Source organism: Tiliqua scincoides, chromosome 5, assembly GCF_035046505.1.
Source record: "Tiliqua scincoides isolate rTilSci1 chromosome 5, rTilSci1.hap2, whole genome shotgun sequence".
In the NCBI taxonomy this organism is placed as follows: Eukaryota; Metazoa; Chordata; class Lepidosauria; order Squamata; family Scincidae; genus Tiliqua; species Tiliqua scincoides.
The window spans coordinates 32214635-32227093 of NC_089825.1; the positions used below are offsets into that span (position 1 = coordinate 32214635).

Genomic DNA, 12459 nt, shown 5'->3' on the forward strand with positions numbered 1-12459 from the left:
ACTGGCATAACATTTGATACACTGAGCTGGCACAGCAATCAATCCACCCCGTTCAAAGTATTTACAGTTTTAAGACCAGGCTGTATTACTGAAAGTACTGGGTTAATCACAAATGTTTCCCCACACTGTATCCAAAAGATCAGCTCAGAAGCAAAATGTATACAGTTGAACTGTAGACACATCTTTCAAACTAGCGAACAAGTACAAAAAGACAGACACATCTCTTCTGTCTGTACAAATGGCTACTTCTGAGAACGAATTTCCCATTCCTATTTTGGACCCAAAAGTTGCATATTGAGGAACAACTAGCCTACGTATTCACTGGCAGCACTTCTAATTGAGAATTGCATATCATGACATTCTCAATTAGTACTTAGTGGACTGAAAACTTCCAGATCAAATATCCTGTAAATTTGTTAAGAAGAAAAAGTGGAGCAGAAGAGAATTAGCTGAACTGAAAAGATACATACTGTGTAAAGAAGACATTTTTGCTATGAAAAGCCAGTTTGTCAATAGGACAATCCAACATCAAATAAGGTGAACAATGGTTGGTTGGCAACCTTCAGTCTCGAAAGACTATGGTATAAGCCTACAGCACCCAGTATTCCCAGGCGGTCTCCCATCCAAGTACTAATCAGGCCTGACCCTGCTTAGCTTCTGAGATCAGGTGAACAATATCAATTAACAATATTGAACTTCATCAGTGGAAATGGAAGCAGAAATTAAACAAATTTCACATTATATTAGGAAGTATTTATGGAATGGTATTTCTCTGTGAATGAACGTGCATGATAACTGTATTAAAATTATGACTGCAAAGTACATCAGACCACCTAATCTAAATAAATATAGCTCATTATGTTGAAAATATTGAAAAGAAAGCTGAAATACTTGATTCACTTACAGGAGCAATCAACAAAGACTTCTTGGGTAAATATTAAGGTAGACAATAAGTGTATTCTGTGAATTTTGAACTGCTTGTTTCTACTGACTTTTACAAAGCAAAAAAATTGTAATAGTGTGTGCATTATGTAAATATGACCCAGTGATTAATCAATTAAAATGTAATTGTTCTGTATTTTTATTGTTTTGTTCAGCATCTTAATTGCAATAGTAAGGTGGCATAGAAATGTAATTATAATAATTATTACTATTAGTAGTCAACTTTGCAGCTGCTCTGAAGACAAATTCCTCATTTATTCTAATAGTAGCTTTGTCTGAAAAAGAAAGTGTACAAGCATAAAGTAAAAAGAAATTAAAAGCTGATGAAAATAAGATAGTTACTGTAAGATCAGATTTTTATTTTTATTGAAGTCATTTAATAAATGTGCTTCCATTTGTTTGTTTGGTTTCTCTTAACTGAAAAAAGATCTGCTTAATAAGTTAGACAACTGTGGGTGCAATCCAGAGGCATTGCAAAGTTTGTAATATAATTTTTTTAAGGTTTAAACAGACTAGGATAAATTTCAAAGTGCAAAGTCTCTTATTATCAGAAACTAGTGAGCTTGGAAGAGGCTTCCAAGGGACAAGGCTTCCAAGAATGATTCAAGGAGTAATGAAAAGAAACTTAGGTGAAATCTACGTGTTGCTGTGGTGGTGCTATTCACCAGGGCTTCAAAACACTGAACAAAGTAGTGCTGGATGAGTCAACGCTGCTACTAGACCACAGACTGGGAGAACAGCTTCCATGTAACATCTCCAGGCAAGTAAAGATGCCCAGACTCAATATCTTCAGGCATTTACATAAAGTGGCTGCATTCGTTCCATGAGCTTGTTGACCATCTCAGCCACTGCACACTGAATAGTGCATCTTCTCAACTGTGTGTGACTTTTGGCTTTTTCTTCAGCCCACAGCCATGAATTTAGCCATGAATTTAGAATGCTTATTTCTCCAGGACCACAATTACAGCCATGCAAGATTTCTTATAAGAAGTTTCTTCATTCTAACTCGTGCCAAGAGAGATAGCCTATGATAGTTTTGGACAGCCTTTCCATCTTTCCAGATTTCCACACTCAAATGGATAAGAGGAAGATCAGTCCTAGAAAGGCAGCTTCCACATGACCACAGATGTACTATGTCCACTACAGGTGTCCACGAGTTGGTAACACCCAATAGTAAAAAAGCAATGCTAACACAGATGAAGTTTTCACCCCCATTGCTTTTCAGTTATCAATGATCATATGTTGATTCTTACATTCTCTAAACCAAGCAATACTAGGAGTGGGATTGTAGTCATTCCTCCCTGGATCCATTCTTGCAAAGAAACAGTGCCATCATGGTCGTAATCAATTTCTTCCATCATTTCATGAAGAATCTGTAGAATAGAAAGAAAAGTAGTGAGTTAGATTGTAAGAAACAGCATCAAGATAAAGAATACATGGAACCTGTAATCTGTTTATTATAAAAGGAACCCTATCTTGTATTGTTTATTTGGAAAAAGAGGTACATTTTTTCACATGGTACATTTTTTCACATTTTATTAAAACAATAAGCAATATGATTAGTGACCATTTCTGTTTTTCCTTTTTAAATTCTTCCATTGTCTTTTATTTAACCCTTCACTAGTACTTCTTCTTTGGCTCAGAAGATTTGGAAATTTCCCATTTTTAAAAACAAGTTGCATAAAGGGCAACCAATCCTATCTAACCTCAGCCACATGATGCAGTGGCTCCAGTGCAGGCTCCACTGCATTCTATGGAGGAAGCTGGAACGCTGGCGGACTCCTCGAGATAAGGAGACATTCATCCCCTTGCTCTGGGTTAAGCCCCAGCCACCGCTACAGGGCTACTGAGACCTGGGCCTGCTAAATCACTGGTGTGAGTATGAGTGGGATCCATGTTGGCAGATCTGACCCAGGAAGGGGGATACGGCATGCACAGCTGCTGCTTATTCCACCCCCAACCTGGAATGATCCTCCAATCCTCACCCCCAACATGGCCCATCCCTCTGCCCCATTGCACTCCCTTCCCACCCTCCCCCATGCCTGCCACTCAACACAGATTTTACCTTCTACGGCACACATCGCGGCCTGAACAAGCCTTCCCACCACAGCTACTAACTTCTATGCTATCTCAACATGCTCCACATCACATTTGCAACAGCCTGTGCCAGCAGAGCAGTCGCTCCATCAGCACAGTAGCACTACTGCACTATACCACAAGAAAAACGAAACAAGTAAAGATAGAAAACAAATCATGATAACCTTTTCAGTACACAAACCACCATTTCGGGAACTGCAAAACAAGCCTATGACTATATGTTGGATTGCCTTTGTTAAATCCTACCTGCTATGTGCAGTACATAACTTGTTATCAATCTCAGTCTAATAACTAAACAAAATATTTAAACCAATATTTACGTGTTCTGTCTAAACCAACTTTTCCTTGTGGGATTCCAAGTTTAAAGGCAATGAAGGTACTTGCCAGATTATTAAATTTTAAAAATTTTATCAATTTCCCAAGAAATATGAACATACAAATTTCATCTTGAACTTTCCATTATTTCCATACCTGAGCAACTGCCTTAATATGGCTGGAGCTAATGGAAGCTCCTATCAGGACCCTTACATCCACTCTTACATCCACTCTCTAAGTCCAGTGTTTCCCAGTGTGAACTGCGACCCACTGGTGGATCGCGAGCCGATATGCAGTGGATCACAGGATGGGCCCTCTCACCCACACTTGCACTTGATTGGCTCAATCGGAACCATTTCGGAAGGGGGCAGGTGATGTGATGCCTCATTGGGATGCTCTGGAGGCCTCTTCTGGGTTATGCTGGGCTCACAACCCACTCTAGAGGCCTCTGCAGGCCTCAAAATGCCCCCCTGAAGCATCCAGAAGCAACTTCTGGCTTTCAGAGTCAACTTGCAGTTTGACCAGAAGTAGCTTCTGTATGCTTTTGTAAGCCATTCTGAAGCCCACAGGAGGCCTGTAGAGTGGGTCACAAGCCCAGCACAAACCAGAACAGACCTTCAGGGCCTCCTGGGTATTGCATCACAACCTACTACAAAGGACAAAATGGATTGCAGTGCTTAACAGTCTGAGGACCACTGCTGTAGTCACAATCACTTCCAAACAGTTCCCTTCCACACCCAGTTCCCTTTCTATTACTTTGATTCCATGAAGCAAGTTCCAAGTTACAGTGCTATACAAAGCATTAACCATAACTAAATTATTCAAAACAGTCCTTAGGTACTTCCAGTATTAATTAAATCATTGACCTGAGTAAATGCTTACTGGTCTGAGTTCAGTGACATCCCATTCCAGATATTCTGCGACATGCATCATTTGAGCGATGATATTTTCCAGCTCCTAGGCGTGAACGTAAAACAAAAAACCCACTTGTAATGAGATAAAGTTATGCATATTTCCCTCGCTATTCTGAAATTCAACTGAACTACTATGATACAAATTAAAAGTGTACTGTATAATATTAATTGGCATAATACGTATTTTTGTTGATTGTACCCTAAGTCTAGTTAGTAGAGGTGGGTGAAAACAGTTTTTCATCGACTTTGGTGTTTCCCAAAGTTAGAAGTGCAGAAAGCGGTGTTATGTGTTTTAATTACATGAGCACATTTTCATAAATTATAATTATAAACTATAATTGCATTAAAAGTGTACTAGGTAGGTAATATAGGTGGCATAGTGTCAGAAGATGCAGCCACATAATGTAGAGGTGTTAGAGAATAAGTAGATGTATTAGAGAATTGTTTTAATTTTTCACAGATGTTGGGTTTTTGTTTTACAAAAATGAGAAATGCAGAAATGTGTTATTTGTTTTTAATTTGTTATCACCAAAAATCCCACCTCTCCTGGTCACAACTAAGAAATTTAGGGCCCAAATCTAAACCGGCACAGTGCCTGAACTGAGCCCTGGCAACTGTGCTGGGTGCTGTAAACAAGCCATAAAACATGTTTACGGCACCCTCAGAGAAGGGTATGCTGGCGCTGGGCCTGCACAAGTCAGGTGCCAGGCTAAGAGCTGGCAGAAAGCGGACACGCCACTGTCAGGGGTGAGTGCAACAGCTGGGCAGCAGTGCAGCCTCTGGGGGGCAGAGGGAGAGTGGAACGATGGCGGGAGGGAGGGTGAGGCAGGAGAGGAACTGGGGTGGGAGGAGGCAGGATCTGAATTCCATGTTGGGCTGGAAGGCAAAATAGACAGCGCAGACTTGAGAAGTCCTATTGCGGGGCTTGGGGCTTTCCCCGAGGGAAGGGAACGAAAGTCCCCTTTCCCCAAGGAAACCTTTGAATGCTTCCTGGCACCTGCTGGATACAGTGGTAGATGCTCTGGCGCCACTGCTCCAGCAGGCACGGGGAAGCTCAGGACTGGGCTGCTAGTTATGAGTGACTTTCATTGAAATTTATGAGGCTTAGTCATGATGATACAAACCAATACACCAGATAGAAGTAATGTTCTAATGCTGAAGCTCAACTGAAAGCAGAAAGGAACTGAAATTTTTTTTTACAGAACTAACAGACTAGATCAGTGATTTTCAACCTTTTTCATCTCACGGTGCACTGGCTGTCCTGGTCTTGCTGGGGTTAATTTAGAAATATATTATTTAAATTGAATACTATTCTGTTTTATGTCTTCACCCATTTTCAAAGATATTACCCAGCCAGCCTTTGTAATATGTACAGGCTTTTTTATACCAAGTCAGATCATTGGTCTATCTGACTATTGCCACCACCAGGAATTGTTTTTTTCAGGGTTTTTATTCCTCACCAACCCTACCTGCAGGTGCCAGGAAAACTGGGATTTATAGATGCAAAGCATTCATTCTTCCACTAAACCACAGCCCTTTCACTGAGTTAGAATGTACAGGTTGAGGCTCATTATTTGCGTGGGTTCTGTTCCAAGCACTCATGTGGATGGCAAAAAACACACTATAGCAAATCAATTTAAAAAACAAAGTTTCTTTGCTCAGGTGATTGAAAAACAGCCTTGCTGACCTTGTGACTCCAAGATAAAAATCATTAAGAAGACAATCCATTCATCAGTCGTCCTCCAAGCTAGCCCCTCCCTTCACCAATGCAAAGCTATCGCCTTTCTTTCACTTGCTCAGGGGGAAGGGAGGGGTCCGCTGGAGAGAGAAGGACTGATGGATTGTCAGCCAGCTGCCCTCTCTCTCTCTCTCTCTCTCTCTCTCTCTCTCTCATTAAGGAGGCTATTGTTAAAGGACTGTTCAGTTTTTAAACTGATTTTAAAGGGATGCATTTTCCCCCTTCTCCAGGGATCAGCACATTCCTTCTCATTTGCAGGGGCCACTCCTGTTGAGTCAAATCCATGTATAAAAAAATCCGTGTATAAATAGGCTGGACCTGTACTGAATAAGATCAGTGGTCCTCAATATTTCCACATCCATGACCACTTTTAGCCCAAACATGCATTTTGGGATCCATTCCTTAAAGGTGTACTATCCAAGTATGGTAACAGAAATTCAGGAGAAACCAATATTATCTCAGGCTGGGGATGAAGTCTTAGCTCCATGATAGTGCATGTGCTTTGCATGCAATGTAGCAGACGTGCCTGTTAGAAACCCTGGAGAGCCTCTGCCAATTTATGTAGATAATACCGAGTTAGAATGAACTAGTGGTCTGACCCTACAGAAAAGCATTTCATTCATTCCTATGATCCAGTTGTTTGTTCCAATGCACCAGCTGGAGACAAATTATTTAGGATAAATCATCACACCCTTATCTCATTTATTCCTAATTAATCATTTTCTCATTCACGTGAATTTTTCACACTAAAAGTTGTATAAAATAATGTATCACTGATCCTATAAAACATCCGCATAACAATCTAGAAAAATCCAAGATACATTTGTGAAAATTACTTCCAGGACTATTGCTAATATTTTATAAGCAAACATTTTTAAGTAAAGTGCCTTATACCACACTGGCCCAAACTGTCAACAGTGTTTGGTTGTAGCTCTCCAGGGTTTCTCCAGAGAATTTTTTTTTACTGCCCTACCTGAAGAATGGGACCTTCAGTATGAAAAATAAATGTTCCTCTTCCAAGTTACAAGCCTTCCTTATGACAATATTATTTTAAATCCTTAATTTTAAAAACAGTCCTTTCTGTCTTTGATTAAAACTGATTAAAACAAATAAAATTACCGAACTATCCAGGAAGCCATTTCCATCTGTGTCGTACAAACGAAACATAACTGAAAAGAAAGAAAATGTTAAAACCATTATCTAAATGAGGGGTGGACTCTTGTTTTTACTTGATTTATGCTTTAGTTAGTAGACCTGAAAATGACATTTGTTCTCAGGATTAGATTATATAAAGTAAAATACATCCATTATAGTAGCATGCATTGCCTCTCTTTTCCTCACCTGACAGTGATTTGTACAGCATTTTCTGAGTTTGCAAAGTGCTCCTAATGTATTACCTTGAGGGAATCCAACCCTGTAGAGAAGTATTATTATCCCCGTATTGCAGCTGAAGACTTGAAACAGAGCAGCTTGCCTAAGCCCACCTACGCATTCATGGCAGATGCAAGAATCAAACTGGACCGGCGCAAGGGACTTATGACCTCCAAAGTCAGACCTTGGATTGTGCCCTAAATCTACCATCTGCCCTAATCTTCTTGTCTCTGGCAACACTTGACTTGTAAAATAATCAAACTCTGAATGAACTCTAGTTCATTTAAAAACACAACATAAGGACAAGACTGAGATCTCTTAACTTGCAATGAATGAAACCTCCAGCAGATAGAGCCTACTGTCTACATTTACACAGCAGAGACTAATAACAGTGTGTGCTGCTACAAAAAAAAAAAAAATGCAAGAAAATCTTGAAAAATTATAGACCTGGAAATCTAATACTATGGACACAATCCAGCCAGTGTCCATTCTTTAACATTCTTTGAACTCTCCATGATTTCAATGCACTTGAGTAATTTCGGACAGCAGGAGTCTAAAATTGTTTAACTATGGGTGGGTTGCACCCAAAGTGTTTGTATCAGTGCAGTCTCAGATCTGGCCTGCAACAGGCTTTCCATCTTAACTGGTTTCTAAGTTTCTTTAAGTGACATCTTGGGCTCAGCGGTAGTTGCAAAAAAGCAGTACTGCTAGCTTTTCCGCGGATCTGATTTTCAAAGACCAGCATTCATAAAACAGGATCTGAAAGACAGACTGCATCATCAACAGTAGATAATAAATTGTACAGGTGCAATGACTGGCCATTCGACTCACAAAGACTCTTTTTATTAGCTAGGTAAGGTAATATGTTTTATTGAACTCACATCTGTTGGAAAGACTTTATGACTTTCAGGCTACTTTCTGTGCCCCTACTCTGCCAGAAGATCACCACATACTTTGAAAGCGTGCCCTTAACAGCAGAGACTGGCTTAATAAAAAGGTATCATTTTACTTACATTGTGTCACTAATAAAGCCAGCTTTGTAAGCTAACCATGTGATTCACTGCATCTGTACAGTTTATTACCTTTGGCAAAGCTTAATTTGAGCCAGGACATAGCCCTGAAGCATGTCAAATAACAAAAGAAAGAGGTTTTGACCATGTGCACGGTGACTGCCCCTTGTCGTTAAATAGCCAAACCACACCTACACATTTGGGACCAGGAACGGACCTTTCAAACAGGTCTGAATGTCAACAATGGTTTTAAGAAATAAGCCACTCTCCTATCATGCATGAAATTTCCTCTCCTGAAATCCCCCACACAAACACACAGTGCAAATTTTGGGATTGTAAATCACATGGTCCAATGTGAAGCACTGCTTATGCATCAATGAATTAGCCATTCATATTTTGACAAAATTCAACATTCCGAACTTTGTGAACTGCAACAGAGAAGAGAGATTAACAAACACTGTGCAGTTAATATAACCAACATGAGACAGAGACAAGGAAAGCAAAGAGGGTGTTTGTAAGTCTTTGGTGAGACTGCACAAAGACCAAGGTTACCAATTCATTTCTGAGAGGCTGGACAGCATTGAATTGCAGGGACAGTGGCAGATGGGGAGCACAGCCAAGCAAGTCTCCCTGAGCAAAGTGAAGTTTTCAAGACAGAAAGAGGGCTATGCAGTAGTCCCTTGCAAGCCATGTTAGCAGTAGCCTTAATCACAGGGAGAAGCAGAGCAAGGGAGCCTGGGAAAGGAGTGCATTGAAGGGGAAGGAGTGCCCATACAACTTAGATGACCAGTGTGCATTGGCTCAGCAGATTCAGTTGTACTCAGGAAGAGAAAAGGGCTGGAAAGGAAATGGGGCAGTAAAGTGTTACCGATCCTGGGTGCCAGCTGGCAAAGTAGTCCTTAGATGGAAATTGGAATGGGGGTGGCTTAATGGAGGACCAGCAGGTTAACAATCTGTGAATAGTAAGACAGTTTATGGGATCGAGACAAGAATGAACAACATGAGACTCAGAAGTGCTGGGTTTTTCTAGATTTTTCCCCGCTGAATTTTATGGGACCTTAGGTGGTCTGAACTAAGCAAAGAATCCTCTTTTGTTAGTTGTAAACCCCTCTTGGGGTCTCTCTTTGTTTTCTCACCCAGTTGAATGGGCAGTCGTTATTTTGGAAGACTGTTTGCTCATAAAACAAACCTCCTTGATTGGACTCCATTTGTGAGATTTGTGTGGACCACTGGAGTCAGGGTCTTTCCATTATTTTACTAAACATGTCTTTTCCAAAGATGGATGCTTTTGGAAGGTGGCTATGATCACAAGGTATGTGCAGTGCTGTTCCATCAGGATTTGGAATCAATAGCTCCATTGGAATGTTGGAGCTATGAAAATTTCATTTGAATTTAAAGAGTAAACATGTTTCTGTCTGAACATGGAGCATTCATGGTTTAGTTATATCATGGTGGGGGCACGATTACATGACTCTATGAAAAATGGGTCCCTCTTGTCCTATGGATCTTAGACCTTTTGCCATCAGTCAAGTGAATAGCCATGTTACCGGCCTGGGCCATGCTCTCCATACAAGTATTCAGTACCAAGTACACATGTATGAAAGCACGTCTCTTGTACAACTGGAAAGCATGTCTCTTGTACTGACCACGTAAAACATGACATCACATACCTATTATGTGTGTCTGGATAAAAATGACAACAACCACCGTAGAGCAACCTGAGATCAGTTTGGGATACTAAAAAGAAACAATGCCCAAACACATGCACCATTCACAAATGTGGTTGGCAGAGGTTTTTGTAATGTTCAAACCCATTCTGTTTACCAGGGACAATCAATAAGGAGCCATACTATCTAATTGGATTGTCAGATACAAGAGTTAAACCAAGAGTTAAACACAGAGCCTCAAAAATCGGTATATTTACAATTAGCCTACATCTTACACAAGAGTTACATTCTGAGGTCAGTGACTAAAGCCTAAACCACTGGTCGAAACACTGTTAAATCCAATCCAAGTGTACTATCTAAAGAACTGAAGTCACAGTAGAAGAGACATGCAAGAACTGAAACAGCTAAGAAACCGCAGCTTCATTCTCTCACAGTACAAGAGACATGAGGGAACTGAGGGCCCAATCCTATCTAACTTTCCAGCACTGGTGCAGCCACAATACAACTTCGAGGTAAGGGAACAAATGTTCCCATACCTTGAGGAGGCCTCTGTGACTGCCTTCCCAACATAGGAAGCGGTGCATACCCCTTTAGCACAGCAGCGCCAGCACTTGAAAATTGGATAGGATTGGGCCATGAGACAACTAAGGGAACAGCAATTTCATTCTCTCATTTCAGGCTCACTCTAAGGAATGAACAGTGAAAGTTGAATGGCAGGCAGAAGGGCAACCTTATTTGTAGTCTTTCATCTGTCTATTTTTTGACCAAGTGTGTTTACTTGAATTGGTACAAATCATATAATATAACCTTATTATAAGATTCATCCATGAGTCATAAAGCCTTGACTGGAAGTTGTACTTTCTTAGAGTACTTGAAACATCCTTTGTACCTCAGCTAGGCAATGATGAAATATGAACATCTTTTCTTCTTAGTAGAGGACACAAACGGATGAATTGACCACTTAAAGAAAAACTCCTCAATTTATTTGCTTCACATATGGTACATACATTCCAGTTTGTCTTCAGGCCTTCCTCTTTCAAGCAGGGAAAGATAACAAACAATGTCTTTCAACTGGATTACTTCTGGCACGCGTACAGTGGGATGTGATGGAGGTCGTGATGTTGTTATACTTTTAGTAAGTCGCAAACCTGAAACAATATTCATGTTATATTCTTTATGAATTTATTTAACAAAACACAGAAAACCTGAAACACTGCGATCTCGTACCTGTAAATGCATCATAATATAGTTACAGCTGTTAAGTTTACTCATGAGCCAGTCATGTGGGGGCCGCCCATTTGGATCAGGACTGTACCATGGAATGAGGGGATATTTAGCCTTTCCTTTATTTATTAGATTTATATTCTGTATTTCACCCCAAAGGGCACGTAAAGCTCCCTCTTACCTCAGTGTTATTTTCTCATTAAAAATCATCCCTCTGCAGCAGCTATTTAACCCCCAAAATGCCATTTTGAACAACACCATATACCAGTCATTACCAAATGTCTGCTTGAGGGTGCAACAGAATATCCCCAACATTCTCTTCTTCCTGGCTTTCCCAGGAAACACGATTCAAGATGGCAGCACCCAGGATAGCCAGAAACCACAAAAGGGTGCTATGACCACTGGCAAATACCCTAAGCCTCTATGCTGCAATCCCAATCCAAATCACAAACCCTTGTATCTAGGATTCACAAGTAAACTTAAGTCTGTAACCATACATTGACACATTTAGCATGACATGTAATCTAGCCCCAAGAGCTGCCTGCAACTAGCTTAGCCTAATCTAATTTACATCTATACAACATTTTCTCCATTCCATTTTAATACTATTCCAAACTGAAGATTGGGAAAAAGCTTCTCTCTTTCTCCATCTTCTTTTCTTCTCTGCCTGATGAAGAGTTCTGATGAGCCTGAATTCTCATTCACTCCTTTATTACTTCCTAGATGGTCATTACAGAAGTATTATGCCATTGTTTATTTTGCATTTGAGGTTGGCTCTGCAAGAATGTTGAGAAGATACTTTGACTTAAACTTAACTCACTTGGTCCTATATCACTTTTCTTTAATAAGCCATCAAATCCCAATTGAAGAGTGCAAGTTTTTAAAAGGCAAATTTGGACACATAAAGCCTTTTTAGCACACCAAATTTCTTGCTTTATTGCAAGGAGCAAAGCCTACCATGCTTTAATTAACAGTAATCCCTTGAACAGCATGTTTTCACTACAAAATGAGGCCATTAAACAGTTTGTAAAAATGAAGATAGCAATCCAAATACAATTAGGTCCTAGCACTTTCAATGGGACATTAGTGGGTGTAACTATAGGGTAGATAGACTGTAACTGAAGAAAAGTGGCAAAATAATAACTAAGCAACATGCTTAAGGACCCCCAGTCCTTGAGCTT

The 12459-nt window shown here is 40.2% G+C and overlaps 1 protein-coding gene across 4 annotated transcripts in view; it reads right to left on the reverse strand.

The window, feature by feature from the left end:
- The window catches only part of DGKB (diacylglycerol kinase beta), a 271357-nt gene that overhangs the window by 233754 nt on the left and 25144 nt on the right, over positions 1 to 12459 (reverse strand). For all 4 annotated transcript variants that reach the window (XM_066627151.1, XM_066627149.1, XM_066627150.1 and 1 more), the window contains 4 exons: positions 11062 to 11202; positions 7126 to 7175; positions 4237 to 4311; positions 2196 to 2315 (listed from right to left, as the gene is read on the reverse strand). In XM_066627151.1, coding sequence (XP_066483248.1) covers positions 2196 to 2315; positions 4237 to 4311; positions 7126 to 7175; positions 11062 to 11202 — 386 coding nt within the window. The remainder of the gene's footprint in view (positions 1 to 2195; positions 2316 to 4236; positions 4312 to 7125; positions 7176 to 11061; positions 11203 to 12459) is intronic.